Source organism: Jaculus jaculus, chromosome 10, assembly GCF_020740685.1.
Source record: "Jaculus jaculus isolate mJacJac1 chromosome 10, mJacJac1.mat.Y.cur, whole genome shotgun sequence".
Taxonomy (NCBI): Eukaryota; Metazoa; Chordata; class Mammalia; order Rodentia; family Dipodidae; genus Jaculus; species Jaculus jaculus.
In genome coordinates, this window is record NC_059111.1 from 9,886,826 (window position 1) to 9,907,272 (window position 20,447).

Consider the following 20,447-nt stretch of genomic DNA (forward strand, 5'->3'; position numbering starts at 1 on the left):
TACATAGTGACTTCCAGGTCAGCCTGGACTAGAGCGAGACCCTACCTCCAAAATGAAGAAGAAATGACAGCCCCTGAGAGAGAATGTAATTTTACTCAGTTACCCTATGATGCACTCACTCCCCAGGCTGCTCAGAAACAGTTTTACCAGGCCTCGTTTCTAGACACTTATTTTCCCACACTTTTCTGAATATTGCTAATCAAATGTGGCCATTTCTTTTTTTTTAATTTAAGGTTTTTTTTTTTCTTTTTTGACAACTTCCATGATTGTAAACAATATCCCATGGTAATTCCCTCCCTCCCTCCACTCTCCCCTTTGAAACTCCACTCTCCATCATATCTCCTTCCCCTCTCAATCAGTCTCTCTTTTCTTTTGATGCCAGTGTGCGGCCATTTCTTTATTGAGCACGGCCCTCCCACCACTCCTCCGTGCCCAACAGTGCCGGGCACGGAACCCAGAGCTGTGAGCATGCTGCACAAGTGCTCTAATGGCGAGGTGCATTGCCAGCTTGAGCTGGTGCCCCTGACTGCCCGTGCTCTTGAAGTCGCTAGACCTTGAATTCAGGACCATCCGTTCTGTCACAGAACAGAGCTTGGTCTACAGGAAGCACCCAGAAAAGATTTGTTAAATCCAGTTACCGCTAGCTAGTTCTAAAGATGAAGAAACAGTCCCAAAGAGGTAAAAGTATTTAACAAAAGTTGCCAGCTAGGGCTGGAGAGATGGCTTAACGGTTAAGGCACTTGCCTGCAAAGCCAAGGAGCTCTGTTCGATTCCCCGAGACCCACGTAAGCCAGATGCACAAGGTGGCGCATGCATCTAGAGTTTGTTTGCAGTGCCTGGAAGCCCTGGCATGCCCATTCTCTCTCTCTCTCTGCCTCTTTCCCTCTCTCAAATACATAAATAAAAATAAAATATTAATAAAAAATATTTTTTAAAAAAAGTTGCCAGCTAATAACAGAGTTGAGAATAACTTGGGCTTTGTAATAGGGTCTTGGTGTCTTTTTGAAAATGTTTGTATTTCAGGGAGCCCAAGATGGACTGGTATGATATGAACTCTGCCATTATATAAAACAAAGGTTGGGGGAGGGCTGCAGAGATGGCTCAGTGGTTAAGGGTACTTGCTTGCGAGCCTGCCCACTTCAGTTCTGTCCTCCTCAGCGCCCATGTAACCAGATGCATAGTGGCGTACATATCTATAACCCCAACATGCCTACAGAAATGGGCGTCAGTGCCAGGTGAATCTTTTTTTTTAATTTTTTGTTTATTTTTATTTATCTATTTGACAGTGACAGATAGAGAGAGGAGAAAGAGGCAGAGAGAGAGAGGGAGAGAATGGGCGCGCCAGGGCTTCCAGCCTCTGCAAACAAACTCCAGACGCGTGTGCCCCCTTGTGCATCTGGCTAACGTGGGTCCTGGGGAACCGAGCCTCAAACCGGGGTCCTTAGGCTTCACAGGCAAGCGCTTAACCGCTAAGCCATCTCTCCAGCCTGCCGAGTGAATCTTGAAGCCAGCCAGCAACAGTGTGGTGAGAGTGGAAGGGAGGAGAAGTTCCCCAAAGGTGACCTCTGGTTGCCACTCATGTAGTGGTTCCCACACGTACACGTGCCAATGAAACCAGAATTGTCGGCCATCGTGGCCAGGCGCCCTCTTGACCAGAGGGCCTTCCTTTGGAAAAGTGACGCAAGGTTAAAGCCGCATGCATTCTCTTAGGCCTTTCTACCCCCTTCCCACTGTCCTCATCCACTAAGCAAATAATTACCCACACCCTAGGTCTTAACCAGCTTTGTTCTCTGAATTTTTTATTCTGCTTGCAAACATGACACACCGCTCAGAAGCCTGTCTCTGTGACCTAGTTCCCTCACTCTTCCTTGCAGTGTGAGCTCCTCCAAGTGTAATGATCAAATTGAACAATACCAATGGTCCCACATGCCAGGAAGGTGGTGCAGCCGCAGGCCTGCCCACTTTATGCCAAGGTATAATTACTGCCTGCTAAGGATTTCATGTAGACTTCCTGAATTAGTTTCTAAAGGATTAATCCAGGCTGGAGAGATGGCTTAGGGGTTAAGTGCTTGCCTGTGAAGCCTAAGGACCCTTTTTTCGAGGCTCAATCCCCCAGGACCCACGTTAGCCAGATGCACAAGGGGGCGCACGCATCTGGAGTTTGTTTGCAGTGGCTGGAGGCCCTGGCGCACCTATTCTCTCTGTCTCTCTCTCTCTCTCTCTGTCTCTCTCTGTCTCTGTCTCTCTCTCTCTCTCTGCCTCTTTGCTTCTTTCTCTGTCTGTTACTCTCAAATAAATAAGTAAAAATAGGAAAATAAAGACATAATGCTGAAACGCTACCACTCATTGCAGTTCCACGCTCGTTTTCTGGACATCTTGGCCCGGTCCTAAGATCTCAGGAAACTGAGGCATAGAGAGATTCAGTAGCTCACCCCGTCTCACACAGCTAGTACTAGGGGATGTGCCCCCAAATTTATTTATGTTAAAGCTGAGCACTCCCCAGTGCTGTGTGGCTCAATACCATGGGTGTCTCAGGTGGGTAGTGGCACAGGCTCACTTTTTTTTTTTTTTTTTTTGGTTTTTTGAGGTAAGGTCTCACTCTAGCTCAGAATGACCTGGAATTCACTATGTAGTCTCAGGGTGGCCTCGAACTCACAGCGATCCTCGTACCTCTGCTGCCCGAGTGCTGGGATTAAAGGTGTGCGCCACCACGCCCAGCTAACAGGCTTAATTTTTAAAAAAAAAATATTTTGAAATTCATTCATTGCAGAGAGAGAGAGAGAGAATGGGCGCCCCAGGGCCTCCAGCCACTGCAAACGAACTCCAGACGCGTGCGCCCCCTTGCGCATCTGGCTAACGTGGGTCCTGTCCCTGGGTCCTTAGGCTTCACGGGCAGTCTCCTTAGCTGCTCAGCCATCTCTCCAGCCCCCAGGCTCAGGTCCGATGCGTGTCAATGTTCTGGATCATGCTAAGGCTCTTGCGCATGCTGCTTTTCCACTAAGTGCTCTTTCCTTGGGATGTTCTTCCAGCTGGAAAAATGTGCTCAGGACCTGGGCAGCACCTCCAAAGCAGTGGGCTCCTCCATGGCACAGCTCCTCACCTGCGCCGCACAAGGCAATGAGCACTACACAGGTGAGACTCCCGTGCCCCTCACCACGCGTGGGGCCAGCTGCGCACCACTGGGGGAGGGGCTCTGAATTCTATTTCCAGAACCCACGTAAAAACAACAACAAAAGCGAGGCACCGAAGAGATGGAGACAGGAGAAGCCCTAGGGATTCCTGGCCAGCTTGCCCGCCCTAATTGGTGATATCTAGACCAGTGAGAGACCCTGTCTAAAAACATGGGCGGTACCTGAGAGGAATGGTACCCAAGGTTGTCCCATGACTTCAACATGAACCTGTGTGTTTGTGAGAGAGAGAGAGAGAGAGAGACATAGAGAAAAAAAATACATAATAATAAGCAGACCTGGCAGTTCTTGGTGACTGGTTAGAAAGTAGAAGGAAGGCAGGTAAGGATTGTGACATGGAGGGCTAGAGAGATGGCTTAGTGGTTAACACGCTTGTCTGCATATCCTAAGAACCCACATTCAAATCCCCAGGTCCCACATAGCCAGATCCCCAACGACACAAGCATGCAACATACCACGTGCGCACAAGGGGATGCACACATCTGGGATTCATTCACAGTGGCTAAAAGTCCCAGTGTGTCATATTCTCCCTTTCTCTCTCTCAAAATAAATAATAAGAAAATTTCTTAAGGAAGGTGACATGGAGACCTCTTAAGTGTTTGGCCTCATAGCTCAATGAGGAGTTACAGAATTGCTGGGCTGAGAACCCAGAACCGTTGGTAGGATGCAGGCGGAAGCTCAGAGAAGCAGCTTTACATCGGTTGGGCCTGGTTTGAAATACCTGGTGTATCTACAACTAGAGATACCATTAGCCTGCTGTATCTTTGGCTCAGAAGAGAACGCTGAGCTAGAGATAGGGTTTTGGTAATTATTAGTGAAATGATAATGATTAAAATCATGGAGGTAGGTAAGTTTGCCAGTGTGCACTGGTCGAGCAAGAAAAAGATTAATCAGAGCCCCAAAGAAGCCAACTGGCTAAAGAAAGAGGAGGCTGAAACCCTTGAACAATAAGAGGAACTCAGCTGTGGAGAGTATAAGGAAACCAGGAGTGAGATGTCTCTAGAAAGTCAGATAGTTGGCCATTCACTTCAGGAATAAGGAGGCTACTGACCTCTTGGTTGGAGACCATGCCAGCAAAGTTGAGGAATGGATTAGGAAGCAAGGCAATGAGAGTGTGGAGAAGCTGTCCCTGGTGTCAGCTCCCTTTGCCCACACCAGAGGCGTGTGGGGTACTCCGAACGAACATCCATGTCAGCTGCTAGTGAACTGACCTTGAGTGCAAGTGGGGTAATGTTTGGCCAGTGAAATATTAAAAATGCTTTTTTGGTTTTGGTTTTGGTTTTTCGAGGTAGGGACTCACTCTAGCTCAGGCTGACCTGGAATTCACTATGTAGTCTCAGGGTGGCCTCGAACTCATGGTGCTCCTCCTACCTCTGCCTCATTAGTGCTGGGATTAAAGGAATGCACCACCACTCCCGGCCCCAAAAATACATTTTTAATATGCATTAAATAATGGCTGAATATTTAGCGATGTAGAACCTTTTGCAAATACTTGAGAACAGATTTATATTGTAGCTGGGTTTGTTTTTTGTTTGTTAACTCTGTAGTCTCAGGGTGGCCTTGAGCTCGTGCCGATCCTCCCACCTCTGCCTCTGCCGAGTACTGGGATTAAAGGCGTGCGCCACCACACCTGATTCTCATAGCTGGATTGACATTGTGAACTTGCAGTGTCTTGATATGGAATACACGTTGATCCTGATATTCAACCACAACAACAATAAAACACCATGAGACCTGAGTACGGTGGCTCATGTCTGTGATCCCAGTACTTCGGAGGTAGAGGCAAGAAGATCAGGAGTCCAGCGCCAGCCTGGGATACTGGGAACACTCTGTGAAAAAATAAACAACCAAGCATTGTGAGAAATGCTGTTGTATTTGATATCTCTTGCTATGTCTCAGCACTCTCTTAAAAAAAAAAATTTATCTGCAAGCAGAGAGAGAGACAGAGAGGGCATGCCAGGAACTCCAGCCACTGCAAACAAATTCCAGATGCATGTGCCACTTTATGCATCTGGCTGGACGTGGGTCATGGAGAATCGAACCGTGGTCATCAGGCTCTGCAGGCAAACACCTTAACCACTGAGCCGTCCCTCCAGCCCCGTCTTAGCACTCTCCCAGTGGATACCATTGAAGATCCAGAGGACAGGAGCACTGTGAAAGTAACCAGTGATTTCAAACTATTATGGCTATTGAAACAGACATGTGCTTTAGAATTTCCCACTAGCCGCTCTGCCATTGTGATGTGCACTTGACCATGAGAACTTTTGTGTTTAGGGCATTGCTGATTTGGCCATGTGACCCTGTAGTTATTCCCATTAAGAAAGTGGCTGTGAATGCAGCCGTGTTGGGCAGTGTATGTTCATAAGGACCCCTGGTCCCTGGTGGCCTTGTTGAACCACAGTATGGCTTTCTCACTCATTTTGGGAAGCCTGGTTCCTGCAAAGAGCATCCTTGATGTACCTTGAGATTTCCTAGTAATTCCTGTGCATAGCACACTGGGATGGGCAAGCTTAGACTTATAGAATTGACCTGTTCCCGTTTCTGTCTTTTAATATTTATTTATTTGAGAGAGATAGAGAAAGTAGCAGGGAGAGGAAGAGAGAATAAATGGGCATCTCAGGTCCTCCAGCCACTGCACACAAACTCCAGATGCATGTGCCGCCTTGTGCATCTGGCTTATGTGGGTACTGGGGAATCATAGGCTTCACAGGCAAGGACATTAACCATTAAACCATTTCTCTGGTCCCAGTTTCCTATCTTTTAAAAAATAATCTAAGCCAGGAATGGTGGCGCATGCTTTTAATGCCAGCACTTGGGAGGCAGAGGATCGCTGTGAGTTTGAGGCCACTCTGAGACTACATAGTGAATTCTAGGTCAGCCTGGGCTAGAGTGAGACCCCACCTCAAGAAAACAAAAATAACAATATTAATAACCTGTAAGGGGATGAGGATATAGCCCAGTAGTAGAGTGTTTCCCTAGCAAGTCTAAAGCCATGCATTTACCCTCTAGCACTGAAAAAAAAAAAAAAAAAAAAGACACAAAATGAAAGGGGAAAAAAAAGAAACCATAAAAGGTTTTCCATTCAGGTGTTTTTGCATGAGCACATCTTTTCATATTGATTATAATAAATTATTTATTCTTCCAAAGTTTTATAGACTTCAAATAGACATGGATGTCAGAATCCAGATAATAAATGAGTTGACCATAGGAAAAGGCTAAAAATCACTGCCTAGACTCTTCCACAGTCGATAGCAATTGCTCAGCCGCACCTAAAAGCCTGCGGGAAGCCGAGGCTGGTGGGGAAAGGCCACCGTCTAGACGCACAGCTGATCCGCAGCAGGAGCAGCGCGCCGGGGCCTGACCGCATCTGGCGCTCTTCTCCATGACGACATCCTTCCAGCCTGAGCCAGAAGCTGGAGCCTGACGTCTTTCTCCCCTTCGCCTCAGCTTTTCTCTTTTAACCTTTGTGTTTTGTCTGCTGAGCTTCTCTAATGCCAACAAGAAAGCCCTTGATTTTAAAGTTCATCTGCTCCACAAGCCGTGTGGTGTGTGGAACACTGGCTATCTTGTCTTCTGCCCTGAAAAGATGGTAGCGTTCTAGTCCAGCTGTACCACATGTATGCGCGCGCACACGCATGCACACACACACGCACGCACACACACGCACACGCACACGCACACACACACACCCTCACGCACACACACATGCGCACACACGCACGCACACAGAATATTCACAGATTAGCACATCTGCACTGCAGGGCTGTCTGGTTTCTGGGCCTGGGAGCTTTCTCGTTACATAACCCCATCCTTAATCCAACAGCCCAAAACTCCTTCAGTGTGTATCTGTGCTGGCTTTGCCACGGCAACACTACGGAAAGTTACACTCCAGAGGACAAAGACCGGGCCTTCAAAGCCGAGATGGGTTGAGGGGGTGGGATCCCGCCCTTCTCGTCTATTCCAACAAGAAGCTGGGCACTTCAGAATCAGCTCCAGTGTTCCTGTGCAGTGTCTGTGGACAGGAGTCGGTCACTGCTGGTCTCCCATGGAGCCATACCTTGAGATGAGCTCTTGTTCTCTTGTTCCTGATAGCTCCAACCTTCATTCTTCTCTTGTTATGCTAAGGACCCATGCTAGTCTGTTATACTACTGTTCATTCCCCACGAGACAATACTGTAGCTTCAAAGGACTTGTTACTAGAAGCCTCCCTCTAGCCCATGCTGACCTGGAACCCCCTCTGCAGTTCCAGGCTGGCCTCGAACTCATAGCTGTACTCCGACTTCTGCCTCCCAAGTGCTGGGATTAAAGGCTACCTTGCCTGGACCCATTTATTTTGAAGTGGAATTAAAAGTAAATAGACTCGGGCTGGAGGGATGGCTTAGCAGTTAAGGCGCTTGCCTGCAAAGCCAAAGGAGCCAGGTTCGATTCCCCAGGGCCCACATTAGCCAGATGCACAGGGGGGTGCACGCGTCTGGAGTTCATGTGCAGTTGCTAGAGGCCCTGGCGCCCCCATTCTCTGTCTCTCTCCCCCTCTTTCTCTGTCAAATAAATAAATAAAAATAAAATATTTTAAAAGTAAATAGACTCATAAGAGGATAGCCAAATAGTCATTAAAGATACAAAAGAAGTATTCACCATCATTACTCCTCTAGGCGATGAAAGTTAAAATTCAATTGAGATGCAGCCACATACCCACCAGAACCCAAAATCTGTCCATATCGTGCCGATGACAATCCGCAGCGCTCGTAACCCCTGTGTGTTGCTGGTGGAGTGCGTGATGGTGAAGCCATTTCGTAAACTGCTTTGTAGTGTTTCCCAAAAGCCAAGGTGACACTGTCACTCAGCAATGCAGTTACTAAGTTTAACCGAGAGAGACGACGCCACATGTCCACCTGACTGCATGCGAAAGATCTTTCTTGGGACTTTTTTATTATCCATCACAGGCTCAAATAAGAAGCAGTCTAAATGCGTGCCTGCAGAAGAACAGATAAAGAAAGGATGGTGTGTTCACCGCATAGCACGAATCAGAATGAACACGTATGCTGTAACATGTAACAGCATGGGTTAAATCTCAGAGCCTGGAGGTCAGAGAAAGAAAGCAGACCCCCCAAGGAAGCACACAGTGTGTTTTCCTGGGCTATTCTTTCTTGGGGGGAGAGGTAGCGAGGGTTGAATGTAATCCTCGTGTGTTCTAGACAAGCACGCTGCCACTTGGTCTCATCTTACGTGGTTCTTTTAGCATGTCGTTTAAGGACAAGCGAAGCTGTTCTAAGCTGATAGGTTAGAGAGTCGTCATTACCTCCGGTGTGACGGCATGTTAGGGACGGGCTCGGCCATGGTGAGCACGCCCACGTGTACAGATTCACTGAGCCGCTCACATGCGTGTGTCCATTTTGCTTTGTGCACGTGGTTATGCCCCAGTAAAGGCAGCTGGGAAGAATGATTAGTTAAAAACCACTGGGAAGATGGCTTAGAGGTTAATGACACCTGCCTGCTCGCTGGCTCTGGTGTCATTCTCCAGTGCCCACGTGAAACCCATGTGTGCACAGAGTGGCACATGTGTCTAGAGTTTCTTTGCAGAGACGAGAGGCTTGGTGTGCCCATATTCATTCATAATCTGTCCCTCTCTCTCATCCATGTGCATGCACATAAATAAATATATATTTTTTTTAAATTCAAAAAGGGCTGAAGAGATTGCTCAGTGGTTAAGGCACTTGCCTGCAAAGCATAACAATCTGAGTTCAATTCCCCAGGACCCACATAAAGCCAGGTGCACAAAGGGGTGCATGCATCGGAAGTCTGTTTACAGTGGCTGGGGGCCCTGCATGCCCCACTCTTTTTGCCTATCTCTCTTTTATCTCTCTTACTTGCAAATAAATTTTAAAAAATTAGCCAGGCATAGTGGTACATGCCTTTAATTCCAGCGCTCAAGAGTCAGAGGTAGGAGAATCGCTGTGAGATCAAGGCTAGCCTGAGACTACAATTGTGATCTCCAGACCAGCCTGGACTAGAGTGAAACCTTATCTCAAAAAAAAAAAAAAAAAAGAAAGAAAGAAAGGGTCTGGAGAGATGGCTTAGCGGGTAAAACGTTTGCCTGCAAAGCCAAAGAACCTTGGTTCAATTCCCCAGCACCCACATAAGCCAGATAGATACACAAGGGGATGCAAGTGTCTGGATTTCATTTTCAGTGGCTGGAGGCCCCAGTGGGCCCATTCTCTCTCTACCTGTCTCTGCCTCTTTCTGTTTCTCTCTCTCTAAAATAAATAAATAATAATAACGTTAATAGAAATTAGAACTATAAAATAACCTCCCAGAGCCTAGCCTGGGCACACTCAGTTATATCCATTTGTGTGCCTGGTGTTTTGGGGTCTGGGAACCTGTGAGGCAGTGGGAGCAAGGGAAATCAGAGAGAGCCATGTTTAGCATTGTGTTTGTTATAACCTCTCTCTTGGGTTGGCTCTGGGCTAACAGGATGGGCAGGAACACGCCCTTCGACTATTTTATAAACCTTCCATGTGGTGTGCCACCTGTGCCCAGCCCCGGACACTGGCCCTCCACCCAGGATTATCTCCAAAGAAAAGTGTGACTTGCAATTACAGGAACTGTAATGGGCTCTGATTATCCCCAGGAGTGGCAGCTAGAGAGACAGCCCAAGCTCTGAAAACTCTGGCCCAGGCCGCCCGGGGGGTGGCCGCCTCCACCAACGACCCCGCGGCGGCGCACGCCATGCTGGACTCTGCTCGGGATGTCATGGAGGGCTCCGCCATGCTCATCCAGGAAGCGAAGCAGGCCCTGGCCGCGCCTGGGGACGCCGAGAGTCAGCAGAGGCTAGCGCAGGTGAGCCTGCGGGTGGGCACGCGGGGTCCTCGTGGGTGTGGCGGGGGGCACACTGTCTCCTGGGCGTGTTTCCTTGGTGGGAATGCTTGGTCCCGGACCCTTCCAGAGTGTGCTAACAGTGTTGACCGTTCGTTATTCTCACTTTCGTATTGTGCCTTGTAGTATTCCCCAGGTTAGCACACGACATCTGCTTAATCCGCAGTCAGTAAAGGATATGGGGTGCTTTGAACTCTATCCTGGGAGGTTTGGGACTCTAGACAAGACTCCACCATTTGGGCCCTGTGCACGTCTGTCTGTCTGTACTCTCTTCCCAGCCTGGGAGGTGAGAGAGTCACAGTAGGTCCAGCCACTCAGAAGCTCTTACCTGACTATGTATTGCCGTTGGGATGATTCTTCACCTACCTAATAAAACTAGTTATCTAGGGACCACCCAGATTCTCTTTCTTTCTTTCTTTCCCTTCCTTCCTTCCTTCCTTCCTTCCTTCCTTCCTTCCTTCCTTCCTTCCTTCCTTCCTTCCTTCCTTCCTTGCTTCCTTCCTTCCTTCCTTCCTTCTTTCTTTCTTTCTTTTTCTTTTTTTTTTTTTTGAGAGAGAGAGAGAATTGGCACACTAGGACCTCAGCCACTGTAGTTGAGCTCCAGGCACTTGCACCACCTAGTGGGCATGTGCGGCCTTGCGCTTGCCTCACCTTTGTGCATCTGGCTTACGTGGGATCTGGAGTCAAACATGGGTCTCTAGGCTTCGCAGACAAGCGCCTACACCACTAAATCCTCTCCAGTCCCCACCCAGATCCTTGACATGGGGCCAGGAAGATGCTTTAGGTTACAGGGAGTCACACAGCCCATTTCTGAAGTCCTAACTTCCTCTTACCAAGGTTACAAAAGTGTATTCTTTTTTTCTTGTTGTAAATTTTTATGTTATATATGACAGGTTATACGTCTTTACCCCCTCCCCCCGACTCCCATTACCCTGGAGATCCTCCTCAGTGGGGTTATGGTATTCATTGTGGGTTCATGGAGGCCTCAGTCAACCCCTCTTAAGTAGTGGGGGCACTGTGCCTCCAAGTACTTACCCACTCTGTGGCTCTTACAATCTTTCCACCCTCTCTTCCTCAGTGTTCCCGGAGCCATTGGCAGGCCTGTTGGCAGTCTGACTTACTGTTGAGTTCTTTGTAGCCTCTGGGTTTCTGCTCTGATAGGTTTTGATTAATCATTGTGTCTGTCATCATCACCCTGGGGCTGGTTGTCAGGCTAGCAGTAAGAGCAATGACGTCGCTTCCTCTGCAGTTTCTCCTGGGCTTTGGCCAGTGTGGTAAAGTTGGCAAGTCTCATGGTGGGCAGTCTGCTATCTTCTTATCAATGGATCTAGGTTTTCCTTTGCCATCTGTAAAATAAAATAAAACAGCTGCTCCAACCAAGCACGAGAGCAGTTTGGGTTAAGGGGAGTATGCAAAGTTGTCTGAGAGATTTTTTTGGTGTGCAGGCCACCCTTCTTCTCCAGTCAGCAGTGCGAGCTTCTTTCTGAAGCCTGGGTTTCCTGACCGTGGGGTTTTGACTTGGTCTCAATTAGCAGACATGAGTTCTCTATCACTGAACAGGCCTCATATCCAAAGCTTCATTATTTTGTTTGTTTGTCTGTTTTTTGGAGGTAGGGTCTCCTTCTAGCTCAGGCTGGCCTGGAATTCACTATGTAGTCCCCAGAGTGGTGGTATTAAAGGCATGTGCTACCACGCCTGGCAAAGCCTCATTAGTCTTTTTTTTTTTTAATACATTTATTTTATTTATTTATTTGAGAGAGAGAGAATGGGTGCACCAGGGCCTCCAGCCACTGCAAATGAACTCCAGATGTGTGCACCCCCTTGTGCATCTGGCTTACATGAGTCCTAGAGAATCAAACTGGGATCCTTTGGCTTTGCAGACAAACGCCTTAAGCACTAAGCCATCTCTCCAGCCCTCACTAGTCTTAATGCAGCCAGTCAGCGTCTCAGGTTGGCCTGCAAGTGCCTGGAGTGTCCTCCTGGCCTTTGGACAGAGGGAGGTTTCGGGGATGCTGTCAGCAGAGGAGGACTAAGAATAATGAACCACAGGCATTGCCAGCTGTGATCTACAGAACTCAAAACCCTCTTTGACCACGTGGACCTTGGCTGGGTTCAACAGAAAGGAGGTGTTTCCATTTCACTGGATAGAATATATCTGGGTCTTTGAACCTGACCTCATAGGGGGAGAGTTAATGTCTTTGGGTCCTGTCTTTGGATGAGCTGTGGCTCATCCAGGCTTCGGGAGGCGGGTTGGATGTAAAGCGTCTCAGGCTGCTAACGTGCGCTGTGTTAGGTAGAGGCTCGTGGGCAGTTTCCGTGTCTGTGTCAGCTCGGCGCATGCTCACCGCTCCTTCCCAACCAACGTGCCAAGTCTTACAATGCTTCCTTCCCTCTATGTGCTCAGGTGGCCAAAGCCGTCTCCCACTCCCTGAATAACTGCGTGAACTGCCTCCCCGGACAGAAGGATGTGGACGTGGCCTTGAAGAGCATTGGCGAGTCCAGCAAGAAGCTGCTCGTGGATTCGGTGAGGTCCTTGGGCGGAAGGGGCACCAGGAGACAGCCCTTGCAGGAGGGCCTGGGTCTTTGTTGCTCTGAGGGATTTCTGCAAGGGGCCCTTTCACCAGGAGTCAGGGTTCTTTTCCCTCTGTCTTCCTTTCTGACCTCCAAAGCCCAACGTGGGGCTTCCTACATTTGCTCTTACTTCGAGCACAGATGGTTTGCTCTGGGGTCACCCCAAGGGGAATGGAAAGGGGCCTGTGATCCACCCGGCTTTTTATATAGGGTACACCAGATGGTGACATCAAGTAACAGAGGGGCACCCTGTTCGAGGGTTACCGAGAGGGCATTCTGAGGGCTCATCGCCCACCAAAGGAAGGTGATGGTTGTCTGTCTGGTCAGTGTGCAGGTGCCCAGGCCATGCGTATGGCAGACTGATGGAGTCTAGTTCAGCTCTCTGCAGCTTTAATGGTTATATTTAAGCAGATGCTGAGTTCAGCTTGGTGGTTTGTTTTCTTCTTCTTCAAGTTACTGCCTGGGGTGATAGCTTGGTTGGTACAGTATCTACCTGTCGAGCATGAGGACCTGAATTTGATTCCCAAAACCCACATAAAAAGGGAGGGGATGGGAGAGAAGCACTTGCCACACAAACATGCGGACCTGAGATGCCCAGTGTTGGGCCACGGTGGCGCACGCCTTTAATCCCAGCACTCGGGAGACAGAGGCAGGAGGACTGCCCTGAGTGCAAGGCCACCCTGAGACGCCATAGTGAATTTCAGGTCAGCCTGGGCTAGAGTGAGACCTGCCTTGGAAAACCAAAAATAAATAAGTAAATAAATATGCCAGATGGGTGTGGTGGCCCACCTATCAACTCAGAGATGGAGACAAGAGATCCCTGGTGAGCTAGACTAGCGGGATTGGTGAGCCATGTGGTTTTGTTGTTGTTTAAATATTTTATTTATTTATTTACTTGAGAGAGGGAAAGAGGCAGACAGAGCTAGAGAGAGAATGGGCGCACCAGGGCCTCCAGCCACTGCAAATGAATTCCCGATCTATGTACCACCTTGTGCATCTGGCTTATGTGGGTCCTGGGGAATCGAACCTGGGTCCTTTGGCTTTGCAGGCAGGCGCCTTAACCGCTCCAGCCCCGTGAGCTATGTTTTAAGTAAGAGATCCTGTCTCAGCAAGTCAGGTGGAAAGCAGTCGAGAACAACCCCTGATGTCAACCTCTAGCCTCCACATGCATGTACACACACATGCTTGTGACCCCAGCACTGGGGAAGTCCAAACATATGGATCCCTGGGGCTCAGTGGGCAGATAGGTCTAGCCTTCTTGGCATGTTCCAGTCCAGTAAGAGACACTATCTCAAAATATAGATAGATGGATGGATGGATGGATGGATGGATGGATAGACAGACAGACAGACAGACAGACAGACAGACAGATAGATAGATAGATAGATAGACAGACATACAGGCAGAGAGATAGATAGATAGATAGATAGATAGATAGATAGATAGATAGACAGACAGACAGACAGACAGACAGACAGACAGAAGTCAGTTGTCTTCTGGCCTCCACACCCACAGGTACGCATGTGCACATGTGCACAAAGTTATTAACAAAGGCCAATAATAAAATAAAAGTGACGGATATGAGTCTGGAAGGACGTGCCCTGAAGCTGGAAAGCATAGCGGGTGAGTGTGAGCCCCGGCGCACAGCTGCTGTGACCACACGTGGCTTTCCAGCGGCCGCACTAAGTGTGTCCTCCGTGAAAGCGAGCGCATGAATGGACGAGTGAGTCAGTGGGTGGTGAGCAGACGTGTTGACGCTCTAACTGCAGATGGACCAGGAATGCACCGGGCCTTCTGCTGAATGACTCAAACGCATCCCTAGCAAGTCTGTCTTGCCTCCACAGTGCCTTCCTTTTCCCTTCTCATAAAACCTCTCCCGGGGTGTGTGCCTCCTGTACCCGCAGCTCCCTCCAAGCACGAAGCCTTTCCAGGAAGCCCAGAGCGAGCTCAACCAGGCCGCCGCCGATCTGAACCAGTCCGCGGGGGAGGTCGTCCACGCCACGCGAGGTCAGAGCGGGGAGCTGGCGGCAGCGTCCGGAAAGTTCAGTGACGACTTCGATGAGTTTCTGGACGCGGGCATTGAGATGGCCGGCCAGGCGCAGGTGGGTCTGCAGGGCCGGCTTGGGGAGCAGGTAGACTGCCTCGGAGACCAGCGGGGCCAGTGGGAGCCAGGAACCTGTGAGCAGGCCCCAGTGAGAGCCTTGGCTGCCTAGGGAGCTCCCTGGTCTCACGGGCATTGCATGCCCTAAGATGCTCTCGGCTGGTGCGTGAAGGGTTCCTGGGGGTACGGGGCAACTTTTCCCATGATCCTCCAACAAAGCCCATCCTGCTTCTTACGCCATGTGTGGGGAGTGTGGCAACATGCTGAATACACAGATGTACTTGCGGTTTGATGGACTCACTAGATGAACTGTCTAGTACTGTCAAACGATTAAAAATTACCTCATTAGATAAAGAGATAAGCCCCTTGTTTAGAGCAAGGGAACGTGACTGCTCTGGCCTGTTTGCAGGGCTGTTTTTTTTTTTTTTTTTTTTGGAGGGGGTGGGGGAGAGGGTTGTTTTTGTTTATTGAGGTCCTGTGAACTCCCTAAAAGAGACATCCAGGGTGCTCTGTGCCGTTTCCCACTGAGCCTAGCAGGCTGGTTGGCAAGCCAGGTGAGATCTGTGTCCTTCCATGAGTCAGGAACTTCTGGCATGCTGCCAGTCGGGCACATCGAAACAATGCTGGTTGTTTGTGCCAGGCCGAGATGTTCAAGACGCTTCACAACTCCAGCATTGTTGAGCAAGACGCTCGGATCGTTGCCTGGTCTGTGCATTGGTACACAGCTCCCTAACCGCCCCCCCCCCATCCTTCAACGCCTCCACTCATGAGAAAGCAGAGCTCCTGGCTGACCCACTTGGACATGGGTTTCTTCCCTCCCCCGCCGCACCACATCTCTCCTACACAGAGCATCTCTTTGGGGAAGGGTAGAAGTTAGGGCCTCAGTGCCTGACACATCTGCAGACCGACTGGCTTCGTGTGGTCTCTGCGGAGAACTCGCCTCTTCTTCCGGATCCTGCTCCTAGCTCACTGAACGCGCCCTAGGAGCGGTGGCAGGTTCCTACTGATCCTGCTCCTCTTGACCTTCCAGACAAAAGAAGACCAGATGCAGGTGATAGGAAACCTCAAGAATATCTCCATGGCATCCAGCAAACTGCTGTTGGCAGCCAAGTCTCTTTCGGTAGATCCCGGCGCTCCCAACGCAAAGAACCTTCTGGCTGCAGCTGCAAGGTAAGAATGGGGGAAGGTGTGCTTGTGCGGGTGTGCGTGTGTGTGTGCGTGTGTCAGCAGTGTCATTGCTCTTGAAGGATGCGTCCAACATCCCGTCTCCTTTGCTGAGCAAAGAATTGATACCATCTCTACACGGGTGTCAGTCGAGTTGAGAGTGATGGAAAACTGGCTCATTTCATGTTCGGTGCCCAATAAGCATTGCTTCTTTCATCCAAATATAGTTTCTTTGGTAGGGACCTTTTCAGACAGAAAGCCTTCATTGGCTTGTGAATACAGTGGATTGAGTCGATTTTTGTTTTTGCATGTATGTGTGTAAATGAGTGTTCCCATGTGCACGGGCGAATATGTGTATCCACATTCACGTGGAAGCCAGAAGCTGACACAGGTGCCTTCCTCGGTCAATCTCCACCTGATTTTGTGAGACAGGATCTCTTGTTAAACCTGGAACTCACCGACTTAGCTAGGCTAGCTGGCCAGAAAGCCCCCGGGGTCCTCTATCTCTGCCTCCCCGGCATTGGGATTACAGGCATGGACTGCGGTAACTGACTTTTTACATGGGTATTGTGGTTCCAAACTCAGGTCTTCATGTTTGCATGATAAGCAGTTACCTACTGAGCCATCTCCCCGGCCCATAAGTAGACTTATTTAAGGAGCTTTACATTAAGATGTATCGTGCTTGTTGAAAAATCAGAAAATCTGGGTGTGCTGATACATACCTTTAGTCCCAACGCTCTGGAGGCTGAGGTAAGAGAATCACAGTGAGTTCAAGGCCAGTCTGGGTCTACAGAGTGGCTTCTTGGTCAGCCTGGGCTACAGTGAGACTCTGCCTCGGAAAAGAAGAGAGAGAAGCCGGGCATGGTGGTGCACACCGTTAGTCCCAGCACTCGGGAGACAGAGGTAGGGGGATTGCCCTAAGTTCAAGGCTACCCTGAGACTCCATAGTGAATTCCAGGTCAGCCTGAGCTAGAGTGAGACCCTACCTCGAAGAAAACAACAACAACAAAAAGAAACAGGAAAGGAAACTTGGAAATACTAAAAAGTAGTGCCAAAAGGAAAAAATAACAAACAAACCCCATTCCACAGACACTCTATTAAGCACATCCTTTGTGCCTCACGTCTGTGAGGCTGGCGTTCCTGTGTTCCATACATCCCTGGTTGAAAGGGTCTAGTGTAGGATGAATGGAGTGACAGTGGAAGTAAATTACTTTTGAACAGAAGGGAAGCATGCAGCTGTGTAGGACGGCAAAGCCGTCCTCTCTTCCTATTGCTTTCAGTGCAGGAAGTGAGACACGCAGTTCCTGCTCCCGGGCCACCCCTCTGCGTAGTTCAGTAACTAGTGAGTGGATGCTGATAGATGTGGCGCTGGGCCACCGGGATCAGCCCAAGACAATCGTGCATGAGCGATCTCACCTCTGATCCCCCACGCCCCTTGGGGATACCTGTCTTCCCTCAGCGCTGTTTGCTGTCATTGCTGTATGTAGTGGCAAAGCAGGCGATGAGGGAGAGAGACTCCCGGGGACGTGGAGCTGTTGGAAACCATTCAGGACGTCCACGTGTGTGACCAGCTTCCATTCTCTGTGCTCTTTATTCTGCTTGTTTAGTTCTTACACGTCTTTAAGTTACTTGAGTCGAGAAACCTAGTCCAAGTAGCTTTCAGTGTCAGCCATGCACTCTGATGTCCAACCTTGACCATCTGCAAAATGAGGGGCTGGAGAGATGGCTTAGCGGTTAAGCACTTGCCTGTGAAGCCCAAGGACCCTGGTTCGAGGCTCGATTCGCCAGGACCCACGTTAGCCCGATGCACAAGGGGGCACACGCATCTGGAGTTCTTTTGCAGTGGCTGGAGGCCCTGGCGCGCCCATTCTCTCTCTCTCTCTCTCTCTCTCTCCCTCTTTCACTGTCTGTCTGTTGCTCTCAAGTAAACAAATAAATATATAATTTTTTTAAATGAGGGTGTGCGCCCCAGGCACCTTCATGCTCTTCTGATAGTGATGTTGAATTCTTGCCTGCCCTCCTCTTTTGTGCTTTTTTTTTTTTTTCTGGAGGATTAGACAATGTTGGAACCATTCCTTTACAAACCCTTGACTTTCTTCATGTAGGTGCATGTCTATTTAGTGGCAAACCGTACCTGGAGCCTCTAGGGGATCAAAAGCCTGTCTTCCCATCACCTCTGCTCATCTTGGGCTGTGCTTGCAATCGTTCTGGTTAACCAGCGCCTCCCTCGATGGTGGCGGTGCCGTTGGTCACTGGAATGATGTCTCTTCAGCTGATGCTTTTTTCCTGCAAAGAGCCTTTGCATCGACCACTGCTGTTTCCAAGTATCTAAACTCAGATGCTTTTTATTATATTCAATTATTTTTTGTATCGTTTCCAAATTTTGGTCTCCAGTGTAACATGAGTTGTTCACTCTCTTAAACTGTGGGAAGAAGGGGAGAATATAAATTGGCCTTAAAAAAATTAATAAAAGGAAGAAATGGAAGGCCTCTATAGCTCTGATTAGCCACAGGCCCCCTAGTGTTGGCACTGAGAACAGGACCTGGAGCCTTTTCAACCCTGGCCTGGGGCTTTTTATCGTTAGTGCTTACACGAAAACAGTGGTGTGGAATGGAACTGGTGTAGAAATGCTGGCACATTTTCTGTGGTTTCTTGGCCCATTTTGGCACCTTCTGCTCCTGGAGTAGTTGCCTAGCAGAAACAGTTCAGGGTGGCCATCAAGCTTCTGGCTGAGGTCGTCTGTTCAGATCCCTTCTTTCTCAAGTTCCTTACACAAGTGTGTGTGTAATGGGCCAGGCCCAGCGCCCGGTGCTGGGCGCAGTAGTAGGGATGGGGTTCAGGAAGAATCAGGGCAGGACACAGAAGCCCCCACATTTCATGCGGGCCTCATAGGAATATGAACATTAGCATAAACATATACTTATACACAAACACATGCATGCATACATACGTAATAAATAAATATATTTAAAAAGAAGGGACTTCAGTCTTCCATTCCCTTGTTCTCCGTGTTCTGGCGACAACCAAGTCCCCGTGTCCCAGCTCAGCGCATCCTGCCACCGTGCTTCTTGCAGAGCCCTTTGCTGGGTGTCTGTGGTCCTAACTGCTCTCGGAACACAGGTTTGCTTCTAGGGGAAAAAAAGCATAGGGTATATATATATTTTTCTCTTTACTGTGAATTTTGCCTCTCAGGCTGGGGATCTCTGGGGACTCCCATCCTTTGGTTTATGAAACCTGTGGGGAAAGAGTCATGCTGTGTTGAGTGGCGCCTCGCTTGGCCATCTTCTTCCTGTCTAAGTGATTGGCATTCATCAACCACCTCTTCCCAAACGCAGGCCCATCTGACCTGCCTTGAACTTGGACTTGGGATGGAAAGCCAGGCTGCGCTTGCACGAAGGAGTTCGTCTTTCCCTCTGCTTGTCATCCCCACTGATAGGACTCAACCTTTGTGACCCTGGCTGGCCACAGGGACCCAACTCTAGGAAGCCTTCATGCCCCTACCTGCCACCCCAGACCTCACTAGCTGGTCTCCGCCTCCAGGTCTCCCCTGGAAGTTGAGGTTGCTTCTGCCCTCAGGGCTCCTGCTAGGGAGGCTTCCTCCCCTTTCCAAGAGCCATAGCAAAGGGCGACTCGGCAAGTACCACAAAGAGGAGCTGGGCTGCCACTGGATAAAACAAAAATATAAATGAGGCCTCTGTTCTCTGGGGAGGAGGGTTCTCATCTAGAATGTTCTCTGTATCTATCCAAATCAGGATCTCACCCAGTCCAGACTTTCAGTCGCTTTAGTTCTCCCTTTGTGTAGAGTCTCTGCCCCATGCTTGAGGTGAATTTTCTTCTAGGCTCCTTGTGAGTCCCAGCATTTATCTGCCCTCTTGTTCCGTGGTCCATTTGTTCTATGTTAATTTCTTTCTTTTTTTTCTTTCTTCCCCCCTCCCTTTTTCCTTTTCCCTTCCTCCCTCTCCCTCCCTGCCTCCCTTCCTTCCTTCTTTTCTCTCTCTCAGTATTTATTTAAGAAAGGGCACATGTACCACTTTGTGTATCTGGTTTTATGTGGGTGCTGGGGAATCGAACCCCAGGCAATGAAACTTTGCAAGCAAGTGCCTTTAAACACTGAGCCATCTCCCGGCTCATACATCATATCTTTCTTTGTGTCTGTCTCTCATTGTCTTGCTTTTCCAACTACATTGCCAGCACCTTGCTGTTCCAGGGAAATTTAAACTACATCTTTTTTTTTTTTTTTTTTGGTTTTTCGAGGTAGGGTCTCACTCTGGCTCAGGCTGACCTGGAATTCACTATGTAGTCTCAGGGTGGCCTCGAACTCTCGGCGATCCTCCTACCCCTGCCTCCAGAGTGCTGGGATTAAAGGCGTGCGCCACCAAGCCTGGCTAAACTACATCATTTTTAAATCTTTAAGCTGTGGACCTAACAAACAGAAAGAAACACTTACAGAGATTTGACTCGCTCTCTTCCCCCTTGTTTCAGTGTTGAGTGTTCTGTTCTCCCTTCAGGCTTGGGTCCATCAATTGGAAACAATTTTTAAATAGAGAAAA

The 20,447-nt window shown here is 49.1% G+C and overlaps 1 protein-coding gene across 4 annotated transcripts in view; it reads left to right on the forward strand.

Moving 5' to 3' along the window:
* Positions 1-20,447, forward strand: part of Tln2 (talin 2) — a 468,592-nt gene that overhangs the window by 345,717 nt on the left and 102,428 nt on the right. For all 4 annotated transcript variants that reach the window (XM_045159990.1, XM_045159987.1, XM_045159989.1 and 1 more), the window contains 5 exons: positions 3,030-3,132; positions 9,817-10,025; positions 12,466-12,585; positions 14,537-14,734; positions 15,764-15,903. In XM_045159990.1, coding sequence (XP_045015925.1) covers positions 3,030-3,132; positions 9,817-10,025; positions 12,466-12,585; positions 14,537-14,734; positions 15,764-15,903 — 770 coding nt within the window. The remainder of the gene's footprint in view (positions 1-3,029; positions 3,133-9,816; positions 10,026-12,465; positions 12,586-14,536; positions 14,735-15,763; positions 15,904-20,447) is intronic.